This window comes from Oryzias melastigma, linkage group LG13 (assembly GCF_002922805.2).
Source record: "Oryzias melastigma strain HK-1 linkage group LG13, ASM292280v2, whole genome shotgun sequence".
Lineage (NCBI taxonomy): Eukaryota > Metazoa > Chordata > Actinopteri > Beloniformes > Adrianichthyidae > Oryzias > Oryzias melastigma.
The window spans coordinates 29,974,875-29,995,941 of NC_050524.1; the positions used below are offsets into that span (position 1 = coordinate 29,974,875).

Sequence of the window (21,067 nt, forward strand, 5' to 3'; positions counted from 1 at the left end):
GCTGGAGGGCAACAAACAGACAAAAAAAATCAGGCAAAAACGGTCAAAACTCAGAGTCTGACTAAACAGGATCCAATAGACATGATAATGCTGAGTTTATAGTCACAAATACAACAGCCATCGCAGAATATGCAAGATTTTATGCAGCCACGCAATTTTTTACATCATTGACATGGTCCGCTTTTAATAAACTCCCAGCAGCTGGTGGCACTTGATATACACACCACACCTATCCGGAGACATTCACACATCCTCCAGTCAGCTGCAGCCAGCCGGCGATCTGACCATTGGCGTCCCAATTTCGTAATGCCGTCATGTTCGCCTGTCGACTGACGCAAAAGTTACGTGGGCAGTCCCGCGCACCTCGCTTCTGCGTCCGGTGTGAACCTTACGTTAGCCTTAAAAACTTTGACTAAACGTAAACACAGTATATTCCCTGTGTGATCTATACTTGACTATAAATATGAATCCACAGCGTTTTCTGTCCAACAGTCACCATTAAATAAACTTAAGCTAAAACACAGAAAACAATAATCAGTTCCCAGAACAAAATTTCTGCTGTCCTGATGCCACAACAAGGCAGCACCCACTCACCTATCAGAGGAGACAAAGTCGATGCCCAGCACAATGCTCTCCTCTGTGTCCTGTCTGCCGTTGGTGGACACCACCACCATGTAGCGGGTCACCTGAGGATACGAGCTCTCCAGACGCACGGCCTGTGGGAACAGGAGCACAGACATGAGGCGAGGAGGCAGACGGGAATTCAAAGTCATCCTCAGCCTAAACGGAAAAGCTTTCAGTGTTTCTGCTTTTTAGGTTTGATGGTGTCTCAGATTGGAGATATCCAGGATTTATACACTAAATCAGCCGAGTTCAGAGTATCTGACTGGAACTGAAGGACGTTTTTTGTTAAAACAAACAGCTTTAGAGGTCAATCAAAAACAGTTTGCCCATAATAAGGTTTTATTCTCATTTTTCTTGTGTTTTTCGTTTTGAAAATAGGCCAAGTTTCAGTTCTTTCTGTTTCCGAGCAAAGAACTGAAACCAGACACTGGGGAGGGCCGGCGCCCTGTTGTACCAGCACGCTGGCAGCCGACCTTTACCGGCGTTTTTGAAGACGTGCGGGACACTCACCAGCCGGATGTTGTCCTCAGGACGCAGCACAGTGAACATGGTCTGAAGATGCTTCTGAAGGTCGCCTGGACAGAAAGGATCCCCACACACAGTTTACAATCACTACAGGAGTCAAAGACTTTCATTAAGACAAATTTACAGAGTTCCCTCGTTTATCGCAGGAGTTATGTTCTAAGAATAACACGTGAAGTGGTAATATAGATCACATGTGTTAAAGTCAAGGCCCGGGGGCCGGATCCGGCCCTCCGCGTAATTCTATCCGGCCCTCCAGATCATTTTATTGTTATTAATGGTCCAATGTTATCTTACGCTCATTTCTAACTTGTATAATTTTGACAAAACACATTTTTATGGAGAGTAAAATATTGAAAGTTATTTAAGGTTTAAGTTGATTTATACTGGAATAATATTCCTGCCTTTTTTTATTCATAGTTAAGTAAAAAAAAATTAGGTAGGGTAGGTAATGAGTAGAAATAAGCGTGTTTTGCCGTCTATGTGTTGGTCTGCCGTGCTTTTACCGGTGTGTTTGCTCCTGCGCTGGCTGTTGCGAGGCCCGGAGTTCGGCGTGGGGCTTTTACCCCGGGGGAGGAAGAGGGCCGCGCCTTTCACGGTGAGGAAGCTCTCGCTGATGCTGAAGAGGACAACAAAGAAAGGGGAAGGAGAAATGAGACAGTAAAATCAAAACAAACCAGCCTCCCGGATTGATCTGATGATTTGCAGACGTGATTGTGAACGATGCGCAGTCATGGTGGCTTTTTTGGACAGGCTGTCCTCCGCTCGTACTCAACAAGGCGGTTTTGTCAGAGTCACAATGCTCCTTTGAGCCGACCGAGCTGAAAACAAGACCCGGGCCTGGACGTGAACTCGGAACACAATGTTCTCTGCTCCTCCACACAGCTGGACGGCACGCTCAAACTTACAGCAACAGCTGCCAGCAGGGAGGGATGCATGGGAGGAGGCCGGGGGTGCGAGAGGGAAGTCGGAGCTGAACCCCCACCTCCCCTCCCGAATGTTTGAGCACAGATAAGAGCTGGCAAGCAAACGGGGATCCACACTGGAGGGGCTTGTAATAAATGTTCCTTTCTGGAAGGTGTGACTGAAGATGACGCGTCAGAAATTGAGGTCAGCGTTTTAACCACAGACCCAGAAAAAAGGTGCATGACTCACTCATAACTTATTGCACAACCGGTTATGACAACTATGGGATTAATTTAATAAAATACCATTATATATGTAGTAAAAATGAACATCTGGAGCTGATCTCATGAGTCAGAAGACAAAAACTAATATTATGAAGCTTAGATGAGCAGAAACCCTAACAATAAAAGGCTTTCAAGAGCTGACAACTGATAGAAATTCAAATATGTGACTTTTCTGAATTAGAAAACCACTTTTAGCTACATTTTTTTAACTTCTCTGATTAAAAACATAAGCATAATAAGGGGTAATGTTTGAAAAGGTCACATGTAAAGCTATGCCAACCTGACAGCCGTTTGTTCAGAGCAAAATGGAACAATCGCCGCTACTGTTACAGGAGGAATCACTGATTCACTGAGTAAGCCAACCTGTTCAGCCCAAAACAAAAGGTTAGTTTCATAGCCTCTGGCAGGGCGCTGACGCTCAAACCACGCACGTCTCTTCGGATTATGCAAACATCTGAGGTTTTTTTTACGCTTAATTTAAATACACGTCACACAAGAAAGCTAATTAAAGCTCATGAAGAGCAGCTTTATGCGCCACTGTCACATGCTTCTCCCGTCTGAAACGCCGTTTAGCCGCTTCCCTGAGAAATGCTGGATGGGAGTGAAAACAATCACCATCATTTCCCATCATCCCCTCCTTCTGGACCCAGCTGTTTCCTCCCTTTCCTCCCCCGGTTTCATCTTTTGTCTGTAGTGCTGCCACAAACTATTATTTTAATAGTCGACTAATCACAGATGATTTTTTCCTATTAGTCAACTAATCAGGTCATGCACAAATGTAAAGCACACATTTTAACCATCATTAGCTTTAAACTAACTAAAAACTAGATATATAGCATTACTTGTGATAATGCTAGTGTGAATACTGTAAGCTGAATTTGCCTGCTGAAGATGCTGAAATTGATAGCCAGCTAAAATAATAGCTAAATGCCAAATTAGCCTAAAACAAAAGCCTAAATTAGCTAAAACAGTTAGCATGTCGCTGAAATATTAGCTAAACTCCAAAATAGCCTAAAAAACCTTAATAAATGCCAAAATAGTCCAAAAAGCTATAATAATCCCATTCTAACTTTCAACTTTACTACACTCTGACTCCATATAATATAAAGTAACGACTAATCGACCATTAAATTAGTCGTTGACTATTTCAATGGTCAATTTGTCGTGGATTAGTCGACTAATCGGGACAGCCATATTTGACTGCACTTGTAGCAGCTCTGTCCCACTTTAAGCTCCTGATATTTCTCTCCTCTGCTGCTGTGTCATCCTCCCGTCCTCTGCTGCTGTCCCGACATACTGTACCGCCCATGTATAGATGCGTGTAACGCAACACGGCTGCTCTCTCTGAAAATCACGCGTGGAGAGCGCACATGCAGACACCTGCAGACGGCTGCGGGCTGCCACAGACAAAAAAGCTGCTAAAAATACATCAGTCCTTTAAAAGTTGAAGCTATTGATAGCGTATACATGGGAGCACAGACAGCTTACTGTACGGAGAAGAGTCTCTGACAAAGTGGACTGAGTGATGATGATGCTGTCAGACCCCCCAGCAGAGGAATTTATGTGGGCTCAGCTGGGGGGCCAAACGGAGAACAAACTCTGGGAATATCGGTTCTAAGCAATCAAAAATGAACGATTTATTTAGGAGGAATAACTGATAAAGAAATACAAACTCTGTTATTATGAAACTATGTTTCTTCTCATGCTAAAAAGGCCATAAATCAGCATTTTTATGAATATAAAAGTTCTTTTAAGACTGTTAAATAAATAATTCCTCAAATAATTCCTTTGTTTTTTTTGTTTTTTAAGGACTGGTGATTTTTGAAGAATAGGATCCAAATACATGTCTTTTTCAAAATAAAAACACTACTAACAATTACGAATAAACATCAGCACCTGTAAAACGAGCCAAAAAAAAAGAAAGACAGCTTAATACAAGTTAATGATCAAAAATAAAGCAAACAAATAGAAGAATCACACAAGCAGGAGGAAGGAAATAGGGCAACAAGTTCACTTCAAGTCCTGTTGATACAGTACTGTGACAGATGGGGGGGTCAGGAGCACTAAGGGCAGGGGGGTGGGAGGGTTGTCTTTCCACTAGAGCCCAATCGGGTTTGTTGAGCTGAAGGAGGGGGCATCAGCTGGGGCAGTTGTCACAGACACAATCATCACTATGTAAGGACCAGTCTTCAGTGTGGGGCAGATAGCCGGGGTGACCCCCTCCTTCAGCCCCTCTCCATATTAGTCACTGCTGAGAGGAGAGCGGGATAAATATAAAGGTGGCTCTAAACTGGGTGCTGGTGGTGGGGGGGACGCTAAAGGCCAGATGAGTTTAAGTGGAGTCCGAAACGCACACATGGGAAGGGGTCGGCCGGCCTGCTGTGAGCGTCTGAGCTTTAGAGCTGGAGTTCAGGGCCAATAACATGAAAATCTAGTGGAGTTAATTCACAAGTTCATGACAGAATTGTATTTAATATCAATTATTTAAACTGTCCTGGTTTAACCAAGAATTGAGTAATGAATAACTAGTCACATAAATTGAAGAAAATTAAAAAAAATGTAAAAAAAAAATTATAAATTCTGAGATTTACATTGAAAAAAAACTCAGATTAAATAACTACTTTTTAGTTTAAAATATATCAGCTTAAAAAAATGATCAATCCACTGATTTGATTAATTGGTTAAAGGAATTGGACTACACCTCTAACAGTAGAGAATACACAAAAGTGAGCCAAATTATCATTTAACACTTAGTGTTGACATTCTTTCAACGACCTCAACCGTTTACACAATTAATGTCATTAATGTTATTGAAGAGAAGCAGCATCGTGTTGATATGCAACACTACAGGAGAGAAGTTCTTACGTAATCAACATAAATCAGGAAATGATGTCACAGAGAAAAGTGTCGTTAAGCAACACTTTACGTAAGTAATGTGTAGCTTTTGGGAAGTGGTGCAAATCGGTGCAAAGCCGAAAAGAGAAGTCGATTTTCTGTGCGTCATAATAACCAGCTGATTTTCGTTGATTGCATAATTGAAGAGTTACAGTATGTCAGAGATGGGTCTGCACCAGGGATGTAAAAGATATTAGATATGTATTGAAAAATCGGTAACTGCAGTATCGTTTGAAAACCACAGATTATGTTGGTTAAAAGGCATAAAATTAATTGCATTTGCAATACGCATTGCAAAAGAGCGCGTAAACTGCAATAATGGTTACCTTCAATGTTTATACATATGCTTGGCAGCTTGATGTTTTTAACAAAGACTTATTTACACTTTTGACCAATCAGATGGAGCCCTTGACATTGTTGACTACTCCGGTGGATTCATCATGCCATTTGGCTAATATGTTGACATTTATTTATTCAAGCTAGAAAAGTTGCATTCCCTTATTATAATGCTAGTGTGAATGCTTTTTGCCTTAAAGTAGTTGATGAAGATGTTGAAGCTTTTTACTGGAAATGGTGATGCAATTTACATTAACTGTTGAAGGGATTTGCTGAAAATGCAAAAGCTGTTTACAAAATAATAAATTTGCTAAAAGACTGGAAATGTCATTAAAGAACTAAGAAGGAACACTGAAGTTGACCTACTTCTCTGAAAAATTTCTGGTAAAATGAATTAAAAATCCCAAATACATACCAATTTAGCAAAAATATTTAGTGTGTTGCTTAAACAATAGCTAAAGTCCAAAATAGCTTAAAATTCCTCTGTAAACTAAATTAGTCAAAAATGTTAGCCTGTTGTTAAAATAGAAGCCCTATATTAGCCTAAAGAAAAACAAATGTTAAAGAGAAACAAATTAGCCAAAAATGTTACCATGGTGCTAAAATATTAGCTAAAGGTGCAATATAACATAAAAAAAACATCAGTAGATGAAAAATTAGCCAAAAAAACCCCAAAATAAACGAGCTCATTGCTTAAATACCAGCTAAACTCCAAAATAGCCTAAAAATCCTCAGTAAACTGAATTAGTCAAAACGTTAGCATGTTGCTAAAAAAAAGAAGCTAAACTCTAAATGAACCTATAAAAACATCAGAAGATATCAAATTAGCCAAAAAAAGTTAGCATGTTGCTAAAATATAAGGTAAACTCAAACCGTTTTGAAAATTACTTTAAAAAATGAAAACATACCCCATGAATATATGTAATTTGAAATGTGAAGACCTTCTCATTAATTTCCCATGGGGCAAATTTGGTTTAATATTTGTAAAACTACCAAGTTTATAATTATCAAAAACAAAAGAATTAATGTCCTGAACAAACTGAACGTTTTGATAGGAAAGCAGCAGGAGAATCACTTTAGTGTGAATGCTCATTAAACATTCTCACTATGGAACTGTTGCAGTGAAGTGAAAATAATCTATTGGTTGTTTTTGTTTTGCTTTTTTGTCCATGTATCAAGTCATATCGTATCACAGAATGGATTAATAATATCGTACGTCGCAAAATGCATCATATATATATAATATCTCTGTAACTATTCTATGTCCACTTTAAGAGTATCAGTGGTTCCTGTGGCAGACCAGGTCTTAAATGATTAAGAGTGATGAAACTAAATATAAAGTCACATTTATTGTGTTTGAATCAATTCAACCGTCAAAGATTTTTTTTTCAATGCCAAAGAGTAACAACAAATAATAACCTAGCTGCACATATCCCTTATGCTCACTTCCTCATTGCGTGTTTCCAGTGTTCGTTGGAAAACACATGTGGAACACAAGCGGGCAGGCAGAGCGGAAGAAGAGTTTACCAGCATCTCTAGACCTGGTGACATAACAATAGTGCTTCCGTTGCCACAGGTAACACTTGACTCAAGCAGGAGTCGCGTGGTTTGTAATTATCCAGAGAGAGGGTGGAAAAACATGAGTCCATAAAAAATATTTTATAAACAAGTGTGCAAGGGCACTGGATTTGCAAGAACGCATGTGTGTACACCTGTGCAGAGCATTACAGACTCATCACTGATTTATTTATAAGAATACAGTCTTACAGTCGAATGTTCAACAAAAACATAGGTCCAGCTTGTTCAATAGTTTTACCAGAACATCATATGCAAAACAGCGGAAAAAAAACAATACAACCAGAACAAACACCTTCCTGAGAACCACAGAAAATCCACACTAGTGGTTTAAAAAGAAGCAAAATAAATCCTCCACATGAGCTGATTTTGATTGAAGTAAAAGTTGTGTTATCCTTAAACGATTGATTTCTTTTGTCTTCTCTAAAATGGAAAACTTATCGAGAGTGCTAAGAAATGCAAGAACAGACTAGCCTTTGATCTGTGCTTAAGGACAGACCACATGTACAAGTCAACAAACCCCGGGTCCATTCACAAAGAGGAGGCACTTTTCTTAGGAGTCTGCAGACGCAGAGATAACAGATAAGACAACAGAATGCATTACCACCACAGAGCCTTGCTTTTGTTTGAGATAAAACTTTACAATACTAGCTTAAAGAAAAAATACAAAAACATGAAAAAGTATGTTATCTTTTCATTTACATATTTAGATTGCAGCCTCACTGGTGGTGACTCGTTGCATTAATTCAAAGAGTAAACACGCGGGTCAGTCCTGCTTTACCCAACAACAGAGGAGCCATTATCCAAAGCTAGAGCATGAAACAAAACAAAGCCAGGTGAAGAAAGAGTGTGATCAAATATTCCTGCCGTCGCGTCTTGGTCGAGGCAGAAGTAAGGTGTTTAAGTGCAGCGTTAGTCATGGAGGGAGAACTTTATCACCGTGTTCCTGAACCTGCATGACAGGTGTGGTGACTCACAGGAAATTTGGAGCAATGGGTTCTAAGTTGGAACGGAGAAGAGAAAATCCCTGCTGCGTCACCGGATGATTTCACAGATAAAATAGTGGTGTAACGATTTGTTTCAATGATTTGATTCATATCATAATTTGTGGTTGGCAATCTGATGATCAGTCGATAGTAGGAGTGAACCAAAATATCAATATTGCGATATATTGCAATGTTTAGACCTGCGATTGATTATTGATATGTTCTCACTAAGTATTGATCTTTTATTTTCGTTTGAAGACGTTAAAACGTTATAGCCGTCAGGTGGGTTGATTAGGGGGCGCGCGGTTCAAGAATGGCTGTCACGGGCACCATTGTGTCTGGCAGCTACTTAAATGATCTGATTTTTGTTCTGTTGTTTACAACAATTTTGTTCGAAGTAGAGACAATTCTGTTCCTCTTTATGATTGTTAACATTGAATTTTACAAATAATCCCAATTCAGTTGGTGTCAATGCTTATCAAAGACATAGTATTACTGATTTGTACAAAGGTGTCCATTATTTGTTGTGTAAAATAAGAACCTTATTATGACTATGTTGAAGCTAAAAAAATAAATGGGGATATATTTTCCTAAAAAATATGTTCTTGTACACATTGTGAGTTATTAGTAAAGCTGCCAAGATTAGTCGACTAAGCGACTATTAAAATATTTCATGACTAATTTAAGAGTCGATTAATCGTAACTTTATATTACATGGAATAGGAGTGTAGTACAGTTAAAAGTTACAATGGCTTTTTGGACTATTTAGGCATTTATTAAGGTTTTCTAGGCTATGTTGGAGTTTAGCTAATATTCTAGCTACATGCTAGCTGTTTTAGCTAATTTAGGCCTTTTTTCAGTTTCTTAGATTAATTTGCTATTTACCTAATATTTTAGCTGGCTCTCAGCTTCAGCGTTTTTAGCTATCAACACTAGAATCTTCAGCAGGCAAATTCAGCTTACAGCATTCCCACTAGCAATATTCCAGGTAATGCTATATATCAAGTTTTTAGTTAGTTTAAAGCTATTGATGGTTAAGATTTGTGTTTTACACCCACTTTGCGCATGACCCGATTAGTTGACTAAACGGAAAAAATAATCGGTGATTAGTCGACTATTAAAAGAATCGTTTGTGCCAGCACTAGTTATATCGTGAGCCATGTATCGCATCGTATCTTGAGGTACCCAGTGATTCCCAGCCTTTATCGATATTAGCTCATTTTGAACAATTTAATTTATAAAACTTCAACCAGTGTGACTCAGAGATACATAAATGGTACTGAACAGTGCAATATCCTAGGAAATTTCCCTGTAAATTAAATGTGTACAAACAAGAATTAAAGGCAAATATATGTGTCATTTTAAATTATATTTCCAAAGATTGATTACTATATTTTGAAACTATGATTCTGCCTCAAACAGATTGATCCGGTTGGATCGTAGGAAAAGAAATCGATTCACGATTTATCGTTACACTCCTACGAATCAACCAAAGTTTTTTATGGCTGACAACTAACAAAAGTGCAACTATTTAGACTCTGTTTTACAGTTGATTGAAGTATTTCTTGTTGGTAATGGTCATATTCCAGTGAAAGTATCTGTTTCAGACTTACAGCTGGTTGATGTGGTTCTTGGACGCCACTGCGTCGTCGCTGAGGTCGGGCACCATCTTGGCTCCGCAGCACGAGCAAAAGCTGACCGCCGACGAGTCGTCGGAGCCGGGAACCGATCCAAGGGTCATGTCGGCGGGGAGACCGAGGCGGGAGAGGAGTGTCAGGTGCTTCCCCCCTGGAGGGAGAACTTTTCCTTCTCTTACTGGGTCATGCGCTCCGGCGGAACACGAGGAGGAGGAGGAGAGAGTAGTCCCGTCTTTCTTGAAGCTTTGAGGTTGCTGAGAAGCGAAATAATCCTAAAGTCAAGGAGTTCGCTTCAAAGTTTCAGTGAAGAGAGCGGCGGGGGGGTTTAGGTTCTACTTCCGACAGCAAAGAAGCCTGGCTCCCCAAGAAAGCGACCGAGGAGCCCATGCCGGAGCCGTTTCTGGACCGCTCACTCATGATTCATGGCTGCTGAGCCGTCCCCGCGTGCGGTTCTGACACTAATGACTTTAGCCGACTCTGTCCTGTCCCGGGAAGTGACGGAGGGGCGGAGCCTGCAGACATGTGCTTTCGGTAGGGAAGCTGGGAGGAGGAGGAGCTTAAAAAAGGACCGCCCAGCTCCAGCGGCTCCTATCCGCTGAAGCGTCCAGTGGGTTTGCTGTTTTCCAAACTCTGACAGGCGGAGTGTTTACTGCAGCATTTCACTTAGACGAGCGCGCCTATCGGGAACGCGCCCACCAGGGAAAAAAGCTTCCATGAATTCCTGCCTGTTGGCCAACAGCAGACAGACTGTATCCTAGAGCCCGAAAAGGGTGTGATTACTATTATTATTATTATTCAAGCTAATGTAACCAAGTCAATTAAACCCATATAGGATTTTAGTTTTGCAATCAGACTTTGTTTTTACACCTACATGTACTTTGAGGCTGTTGTTACATAAAAAGTAAATAAACAACAAGGAAATTATATGAAACAGGTAAATCAAGATCTATTGTTAAAGCGTTTGATCTTTTAATTTTTTTTCCAGAGTAACAGTAGTTCATTAGAAATTCGCCTGAGTGTGGGCGTGGAACAACCATTGACTGTTTACTCCTCTCTTCTGTTCCAAACAGGAAGTACCTGCTGGTTCCAAGAGTGTCAAAATCGCGTAGACTTCTATTGAGAAATAGACAGTTATTTCTCAGTCATTCCTGATTCCTTCTTCTTAACATATTTTTAAGCCAATTATCTTTTTTAAAGATTTATTTTTTTTTAATCACAAGTTATTCAAGTTATAAACTAACCAATCAGATGCCTCAGTAACAGCATGTGGTGCCTGCTGGCCCCACCTCAAACGTTTGATTGAGAGCTTCTCCCAAGCCCGCTTTCAGTCGAAGGGGTGTGGAGTTCAAACAAGCTCACTCATGATTGGTGACAGTAGTACCTCTAAAAATGTGACTCAGACTGACTTGGACAAATCCCTGTTGACTGGTTTCAAAATGGCGGCAGACGTATCAGGAAGCCATGGTGACGGCTTTGGCCTGATTTTGCGAGGGCCAGAGATGAGCCCTTTTCTATGGGTGACGTCGACACCTCGCTTCGTCCAAATAATAATAATACGTCTATGGGACGTATCATTTCCTCACTGCTGAGAGCTCTCCGTTTACACACTAGCTTACAGCCCTCATGCTAAATGCCTGATCTTGAGCCAGTTTAGCCCATGGTGTTTATACTGGACAAGCAGGGGGAGGATATTTTTCTTTTTCTCCTATTTACTATCCCATGTTTGCCACCTACAGTTGGAAAAAGAACAAAAAAAAAAGAAAAAAGATTGGTGTGAAATGTCAAAGCAGTGCAAATCTTGCTCCAGACCTTTTCTTTCATCTCTATTCTGATACATGTAAGACTTTATGTCATAGAATCCATCTGAGCACAAACTGCTATAGTTAATTTCTCCTCCATGATGGATGTTCAAACAGTTGGCACTTCTGTGAATTAAAAAGGACACCATCTATGAGTGTCTACCAAGTCAGAGTCCCTGATTAGTCAAAGTTCAACATGGTTTAACTTGCAACGCGCCACACATTTTGTAAATGTGTGGTATCGTAGACACATTAACGTTGGGAGTGGGGTTACCTGGAACCCACAGGACAACGCAATTGACTTTTTTTCCCTGTGATTTTTGATTTTCACTGGTGTCCATAGCAGACATGAGATCCTGTCCACCTTTGTCATAGGAGGGATAACCTGTCAATGTAAGGGTGGGGTCATCTGGACCCCATGAGATAGCACCAGAGTTAAAAACATGTAGAGCTACACGTAAATACGTGAGTTTCTAAAGGTGAATTTTCATGGACTTCATTGGAAGTGGTTGCTTGAACACGAATTGCTCAATCTAACATTACCTGTGCAACAAAAATGGCGAGCAATATTGGAGATATTCAGTTGTTTTGAGCTAGATTCCAGCTCGGACAAGAAAAACAATGCAAGAATCTAGTCGTTTGAAGCAGAGGTATCAGAATGGAGTGGAGCAGGAAGTCAACACATTCTCACTCCAAAGTTGTCACATACTGATGTTTGGTTAAGAACCCCTCCATGTCACTTTTTGACTCATCATTTTTTTTGACGTAGTGGATGTTCCCATTAAATCACAGGTCCCGAACCTCCAGGCCGCAAATCACAAACAGTCCAGTACCGTGACACTTGGTGCACTGGTATCCAAACCTAGACCCTAACTCGACACCGGACCAGATGCGGTACCGGGTGTGAACCAGACAGAAACCAGTACAGCGTTAAGGTTAGGGTACGTGCTGGCTGTTCGTAAAATCAAGGGTATTAGTACGGTACCCTAACCCAGTACCGGTACTGGATGCCTCCCGAAGACTAGTGCACACTGTATCCGGTACTGCATCCGTTACCCAGGTAGCGCGTCCCGAGGGTTGCAGACCCTTGATTTTACGTACAGCCAGCACATCAAAAAAGACAATTTGAGAACACCCCAAATGTTAAAAAGTGACATGGAGGGGGCTGTAGCCAAACGTCAATATGTGACAACTTGGGGATGAGAATGTGTTGTGGAAGCTTGTGTTCCGCTGAGTGTATTTTTTATGTCACAAGTAATCTCTTAAATCTCTTGCATTTTTTAATCTGCTCCTGATTCATAATTATTGATTAAAGGAGTACTTCAAAAATGCAACTTTGAGCTTAATTTTCTTCACATACGTCCTCCATCATCAGAAAAATACTACAATAACATGTTAAAAACATAAAAATTAGGATTTCCATTGGAGTGAGGCTCCAATGAAGACATCTAGTACCCTAATCCTTCCCACTGTGTGATGGCAACACTGTTTTGATTCGTTTTATAGCCAATAAAGATTTTACATTCTAGAGGGTGTGCCAGCGGGCCCTGGTTCTGTGTGAGCCTGCAACAATTCGAAAACACAATAAAAACTGCAGCCCTCCTCATCATCATATACCGACACCAGTGAGCGCCAAGCGCAGTAAATCGTGAACTAAAACATCTGCTGCAGAGGACTTGTGACTCAGAGCACAGCCGCTTTTGCTTTACGTTTCTCGAGGAGGGCTTGTTTTAGTGTTTTGACAGTTTTCCAAAGCACTGGAATCATCAATAGCACGTCTGACAGAGAAGTTGTGTTATGCAACACAAGTTTGGCTCAACAAACAAGGACATTCCAGTCCACGCTTACTCACCGTCTCTTGTGAGGTCGAGATCAGAGACATTAGTTAGCCTTTGATGAGTTACAGACTTCCTTAAATACTTTGTTGTACCTTATCCTTTATGATAATCATTACAAGAAAAAAAAATATTTTCAAAGTCAGTATATCTTCTCCAACAAGCATGGTCATCTATTTTTTGGCAGTCCATGAGGTTTGTTTTATTTTGTATTTATTTTATTTTACCAGGAAATCCCATAAATTATAAAAAACAGTCAAAAATACTGTCAAGTTTACATGTAGTCAATGCAATCCAAGTTTGGTTGGGTTTCTTGGTTGGGAATTTCTTTCAGAAATTCAAAGCTAAATGCTTAAAAACATGTTCACTTTTTTAAACTCAGCTGCATTTTAAACTGAACACTTAATGTCATTGATTTAGCAGCTTCTACACCTAAATACTCTCAATTTATTTATAATTTTGAACATGCTATAGCCTACTGCTGTAGGAACAATCACCCATCCACTGTCATTTCTCAAATGATTACAGCTGTTAGAAAATACTTGACATTTCAAGAAGTTTTTGACTCTCCACAGTGAACACGCAAAAGCCAGCAGCACTTGCTTGCGTGTTTAAACTCGAGACTCTAAATGTTTTCTGCCGGGAGCTGAATTGTTTGCATCACAAAACGATCACCTGCGCTCCAACGCTTCGTCTAACCGTAACTTTATGTAAAACCTGTGTCACGCAGAAGGCCGTCCAGTGAGTTCTGAGAAGGACTTTTTCCTGCCTGTTTGGCACACAAACACAGATTCTCAGGTGCTCCTGTCAGGTGTTTGGTGTCATCAAATCTACAGACATTCGGTTATGATTCGCGGACGGGGAAACTTCAGAGCAATACGCTGGTGTGGACAACATACACAAACATGCTTTCTATTGCTACTTGAAGGGTATGGGCATAAATATTCAGGTGGAATATTTATGGCCGTCTCCGTGCGTGCATGCGCATACGCATGTGCATGTGTGCGTGAGAGAGAAAAAGAGTCTAGTCATTCTACTACCCTCTTAAATAAGTAAATAACGCCAGCTGTGGAGCTGGAAATGGGTTACTGTTGACATTGTGTTTTAAGATAAAAAACACACACAACATGCATGCCACTGACTAATACATATCTAAGCTGCACACAGCTTTACCAAACCAGACCTTTTCCACTGGAAAGCAACAACAGTGGAGGCAACAACATGTTGTATATTCAAATATGAAAATAGAACGAGTAAACAGCTTGCTTTCAGTTCAAATGTTTGCAGACAACATGGCTCACTTAACTTAAGCAGACGCACTTACCAGGAGACACGGAGCCGTCTTAACAGCAAGATAAGAGGGAGCTAAACATACACCAGCTTCTAACTGTTGAGGTGCAGTTTACCGTGACCTTTACCACCTATATGTCCATCCACAGTTTTAGCCACATTTAAACATTGTCTTAAACCCCATTCTAAATCTTCATGAGAAAGAGTTGTCAATATACATCTATTTTTCTTAAAGTTACCGCTATACTATTTTTTTATTTAAAAAAAAAACTTTCCCAGTAGTGTTTTAATCATGATTGTGAAGTTTTTAACCAAAATTCCACAACCTAAATGTCTTAAAAAGCCATTTTTCATGTTGATCTGAAGTCTCCGTTTCCAAAATCTCCTCTGAGGGGGCGTGGCTTTTGGAGCTGAGTAGCTCCACCCCTGATCGCCCCAGTCTGATTATCATAGCTCTGTTTCTTGCTGGCTTAAATCTTCACTGTTGCTACATAAAAATGTCCATCAATATCAGTAATGTCCAGCCGTATGGTTCTGATCCGGATGTCAGCTGGACGAGGAAGTGAAGATCTTCATGGACAGAACTTCCTCCAAAATCCTGATTCTTTCTCCTTCCAGTTCACCAAAGACTCTTTTAGCTAATTCTCCAATGTTTATTGACTGTGATCAATACATTCAATCATTGGTTTCTCAGAGTTCTTGATAAAATAATCAAAGCTAACATCAAAATGCTCTTTCATTGATTTACAATCCTTTCCAACTGCGGTCAAATGAGCCGCCGTTCACATTTCCGTGGTCACATCAAGAAGCTCCGTGGAGTCTGGTGGAGATTTTCCAGCGTTCTCAGTCCTGCTACCGTAAGTATTGGATGAAACTCACACCAAAAATCCAGTGATGCTGATTTGACCACAGAAATGTGAACGGCGGCTCATTTGACTGCAGTCAATGTGAAGATACCATCTTCTCTTCTCCAGAACCTGAACTAGACACTAGGAACAGATGAGGGTTTAGTGCATGTGCAGCAGAGCTGTTGATGGAAAGAAGATCATTCATTCAGACAGAGTCTGTCCAAGACAGTTTGACTGATTTAAAAGGAGAAATACTCAGAAATGTAAAAACATAATTATTTCTTATTACATTTGTTCTCTTTCATAAGAAAAATGCCACAAATACATGTTAAAAACTCAACTAACAGGATTTTAATCCATTCCTATTCCCATGATCCAACCAGATGCATCTGTCTGAGGCAGAATAGAATTGATGTATACCTTAAGACGGTGTGGTAAAGTGTTCAGATAATTTTACGTTTGCATTATTCTGATGTGGAAAAACAACAGTGGACTGAACTTTATCAAACTAAAATGTAAATGTGTTTGACATTCATTCTTGTTTACTTGTTTGTTTGTACACATATTTAATTTACACTTGATTATCATGAAGAAATACAAGGAATCTGGAAAACTTCCCCAACACTGTTCAGTACCAGGTATTTATCTCTGAGTCACAGTGGTGGAAGTTTGGGATAAAGATGTCCTGGATCCATTTTAGGTCAAAATTGATAAGAAATAGGAAACACAAATAGAAAATTGTTGTTAAACAACATGTTACTATAACACATTTCATATTAATAACTCATTAAATACGTTTTGATTCATATACTTCTTTATATTTGGGCAAAGCATGTCATGTACACTAAAACTGTAAGTATGATTCTCTCTTTTTCAAAAACAAAATAAGTATTTCAACAAATTTTTTTTTTCTCATTTGTTAAAAATATCTGACACTACTGCGCTTTAAGCTAAAATAATAGAGGCCAAATGTAACTCCTGTCTGCTTTAGCCTCATTGTATGTCCTGAATAACCACATTAAGTACATTTTTTATTTATGTAAAGTGTGTTTTGTATGGGTGCAAAGCCAGTCTTCAAACCTTCTATCATCCACCTCAGAATCTGTTGGAATTAGGTTAATTGCATAAACGGTCTAAGAGTTATGTGTTATCTAAGTGTCACTGGTGACATCTCCAGTGTTACTTCTATTTTAGAAACTTAAAATACTTCTGGTTCTTCGTATTCCTCAAATGTCACCTTAAATTCTGCTTTGACTCCTAGTTTTTGGGCTATCTGAGTGGAGCTTGGTCGTCTCCTTTGAAAAGTGTATATTCTGCAGAATACTTGCTTGAAAATCCAAAACATCTTCACATATGTTATCCAGAGATTTTTACACTTGTGCTTAGATATGGCTGATTATTTCTTTGTTGTTCCTTCTATCTACTTTACTAGATTCCAACCAAAAGTTTTATTTTAGGCGAATGTAAAATTGTTCTTCTTTGGTATTGCTTTTATTCCCCTGTTTTTTCTTTGTGGTGTTCTGAACAATGTTTATTGATGCAAATCCTAAGTAGAGTAATGTTTGCAGCAATTCACGGATAAAAATGGAATTGCAAATCAGGCGTGTAAACATGCGTACGATGTCAAGGTGACAGCTTTTGCACGTGCAGTGTAGCTATCAAATCTAAAAAGAAAAAAGGAAGGGCACGCAGATTTCTGCTTCATCTTTATATGTTTTAGCTAAGAAGGAACTGAGCTGTGTGCATGAACTCCTATATGCAAAGTAAGACCAGTTTAGGCATCGATTCTTAAGTACGAATAACAGCTTCTAACTGTAAAGGGGCATGCCTTTGCATGAGAAGAGCATGTCAGAGGCATTTCCTCTGGCTTAGCGTTCGTCACAGAACCTTGCCCTTCTTGTTCCAGACTTCACTGAATACTTGGCTGGATGAACCTGTTTTGCTTGTATGCCTAAGCATTTGCAGAAAAGAAGTGGTTTTGAAGGAGGGATAGTAAACAGATCAAAGAATTGTGTGATTAGGTAACCCCAACGAAGACAAAAAGGTCAGATTTACCTCCTGTAATTGACATAAGGTTTTTTTTGTACTACAGACGGACAAAGTTTGATTAAACGCCCAACATAAATCAGCTCCAACCCAACAATACATTGACCTGAAGCACATTAGGTAACAGGACATACTTTACGTAGCGACAAGAACACAAACTCAAACAAAGTGCCTTCTTTTTTCTCAGAAGCTCTCCTCTTCCTCAACCTTCTGTTGAACTCTAATGGAAATAAAGTTCTGCTGAATCTGGATGTCAATGAAATCCTACCCAAACAAGTATATTTTGAATGTAGCTGCACAATGCTATTGAGTTTTAGCCAAAAGTGTAGACTCGACTAATTTGATGACTTGGGGTGCCCAAGTGGGGCCTGCGGGCCAAATTTATCTTTTAGCCTGCCAAGTCGTGGTTGGGTGTTTGGTTAAAACCCCTTACCCGTTTACTGTTGATTCCCTACGGCAGGGGTGTCAAACTCAAGCACACTGCGGAGCAGTCCATCAAACGCGGAGCACCACATGAACCGAGTATGAAAGGATTTGTGATCATTTCAGTATTACGTATAATTGTTTATTTGTATTGAATCCTTAGTGTTAGTAGAAAAACAGTTTGATGTAAGGGGCAAAAAGAAAACACACTTGGCCTTAAAATACTTTTGTGTTGAGAAAAAAAAATTGAAATTGTGACTTTAAAACTGTGAACTGAATCGTGGCTTGACAGAATCGATACATCCCTATATATCGTTATTGTGATATAAAATAATTTATATCCTAACATACTATTTTTTCCATATCGCCCAGCACTAGTAAACACTGTAAACTAGGTCTTGTTAGACAGATCAGGGTGGTTATAATTTAGGGCAAAATAAAACAACCCCTTATCCCCTTTGTCACACATACACAAAGAGGAATATTCTTGCAGGGTTTTTGATAAATAAATACAGTTCCTGTGTTAGTATTATTACTCGGTTGTGGAAGGGACTCAAGGACTTGAAACATTCAATAGTAGGACTCGTCCTTGACTTGAGATTTATTGGTCTCGACTCAGGACTTGAGGAGAAAGACTTCCGTGCGGGACAATGACTTGGTCTCACCTCTAAAACCGTGTCCTTTTACTTTTCATATGTTAGCGCTACAGAGGTACAAGATTGCGTTCCCCTAAAGCAGAGAAACCACATTTCACCGCAAAATATGGGAGTGTGCTCGCCCTCATTCAGCAGTGTGTCATCACCCACTTTATGGTGCATTACACACGCCAATGACATTCACGTGCGCAGACAATAAAATAATAAGTATTCTCATAAATGTGTTTGAAAGAAAAGGTGGTTCCATTCAGACGGTAAACAGCTTGTGTGCTTTCATGCCATGGCATCGACTATTAACACATTTGGTTCTAAAATGGGTTTTAGTAAAGCATCAGTAAAACATCTGGCAAGCCCCTCCCTATGTGTTCACAAACTGACAGAAATCCTTGGAAAAAGTAAACTAGCTATTAGCGTAAAAGCATCCTTGATGCCTCTGTCCTTGACGGTCGGTTTCAGCGCTGAAGCAACGGCGTGTGGCCGAGACTCATTACTGCCTCGCTTTACTTCAGTGCCATCGAGCAGCGGGCTTACACAGCCTTACGAGGAGAAGAAAGCAAAGCACTGCAGTGAAACTTGCCTTCAAACTCTGTGGTTCCTACAAGATCCTGGACCTGCTCCTAAATTGTTGGGAGCTGTTCTCAGTTATCTGGTCCGGGGCGCTTATATAACACATATCAGAGGTCACTCAGTCAGTCCCCCCTTTGGCTACACCCTACGTTTCAGTTAAGTCAGAATGAAATTGAGAGCTTGGTGGCTGTGCCAAAAGGTAACGCATTTTGCAATAGGGAGGGGGGGAAGAGGCTATGAGCTGCTATGAGTATGTGTGTTTGCAGGCACTCATCCATGAGTATGACTTCAACAGATAATGGGGACCACATGGCTCTGTAATCACTGCTGGGCTGTACTGGAGGGCAGGGGTGAGGTACTCATGTTTCAAAAATCAAGCATGTGATGCAACTTTAAATCCTTTCTAGCAGGTTCCACAGAGTTAAACCAGTACCACATAATAACTTCAAGAAATGTACGGGAATTTACTCTTGGATAGTGACTCCTTTGGAGAAGGTTTTTATTTGTTTTGGACCAATTACTTTTTTTAAAGCTGGATAATAAACTGTCCATTTTCAAGTGTGACAAAGGTTCATAAACATTTACTTTTATGCTTTCAGTGGGACTAAACATAAGCATCTCTGCAGCCTTAAGGAGCTGAAGCATCTCTGCTTTAGATCATTGACTATATTAGGGCTGCCACGATTAGTCGACTATTCGATGACGAATTAACTATTAAAATAGTCGACGACTAATTTAATAGTCGATTAATCGTTACTTTATATTATATAGAGTCAGAGTGTTGTAAAGTTGAAAGTTAAAATGGCGTTCTGGTAACTTTTTTGTCTTTTTTTGGCATTTAGCAGTTTTTTAGGCTATTTTGAAGTTTAGCTAATATTTCAGCTACATGCTAGCTATTTTGGCTGATTGAGGTTTTTTTTCAATTTTTTAGGCTAATTTGGCATCTAACTAATATTTTAGCTGGCTATCAGCTTCAGTGTTTTCAGCTATCAATTTCAGCATCTACAGCTATCAACTGCAGCATTTTCAGCTATCAACTGCAGTGTTTTCAGCTATCAATTTCAGTATCTTCAGCTATCAACTGCAGCATTTTCAGCTATCAACTGGAGCATTTTCAGCTATCAACTGCAGTGTTTTCAGCTATCAACTGCAGCGTTTTCAGCTATCAACTGCAGTTTTTTCAGCTATCAACTGCAGCATTTTCAGCAATCAACTGCAGCATTTTCAGCTATCAACTGCAGTGTTTTCAGCTATCAACTGCAGTGTTTTCAGCTATCAACTGCACGGTTTTCAGCTATCAATTTCAGCATCTTCAGCTAACAACTGCAGGGTTTTCAGCTATCAATTTCAGTATCTTCAGCTATCAACTGCAGGGTTTTCAGCTATCAACTGGAGCATTTTCAGCTATCAACTGCAGTGTTTTCAGCTATCAACTGCAGTGTTTTCAGCTATCAACTGGAGTATTTTCAGCTATCAACTGCAGGGTTTTCAGCTATCAATTTCAGCATCTTCAGCTAACAACTGCAGGGTTTTCAGCTATCAATTTCAGTATCTTCAGCTATCAACTGGAGCATTTTCAGCTATCAACTGCAGTGTTTTCAGCTATCAACTGGAGAATCTTCAGCTAACAACTGCAGTTTCCAGCTATCAATTTCAGAATCTGAGTTGTGGGCTGGTCCACTGACATGGAGTTGGCCCGACCGGTTTTTGGATACTGACAACTTGTGTGTGTTCAAAGTAAATTGTTCAACATAGCAGCGCTAACTAAAACTCAAAACATGATACCTTTTAAGAGTTATTGTTCTTGTAAACATTAAAATGTATCTAAAATAATATTC

At 39.8% G+C, this 21,067-nt stretch overlaps 1 protein-coding gene across 2 annotated transcripts in view; it reads right to left on the bottom strand.

The window, feature by feature from the left end:
* Positions 1-21,067, bottom strand: part of ssh2a (slingshot protein phosphatase 2a) — a 37,736-nt gene that overhangs the window by 9,651 nt on the left and 7,018 nt on the right. The window contains exons 1-4 of one of the 2 annotated variants that reach the window (XM_024276640.2): positions 9,742-10,371; positions 1,653-1,765; positions 1,135-1,199; positions 595-716 (exon numbers count right to left, since the gene is read on the bottom strand). In XM_024276640.2, coding sequence (XP_024132408.1) covers positions 595-716; positions 1,135-1,199; positions 1,653-1,765; positions 9,742-9,869 — 428 coding nt within the window. In that variant the 5' untranslated portion in view covers positions 9,870-10,371. Of the gene's footprint in view, positions 1-594; positions 717-1,134; positions 1,200-1,652; positions 1,766-9,741; positions 10,372-21,067 lie in introns of those variants that run through there. The other variant, XM_024276641.2, reaches the window with a different exon arrangement.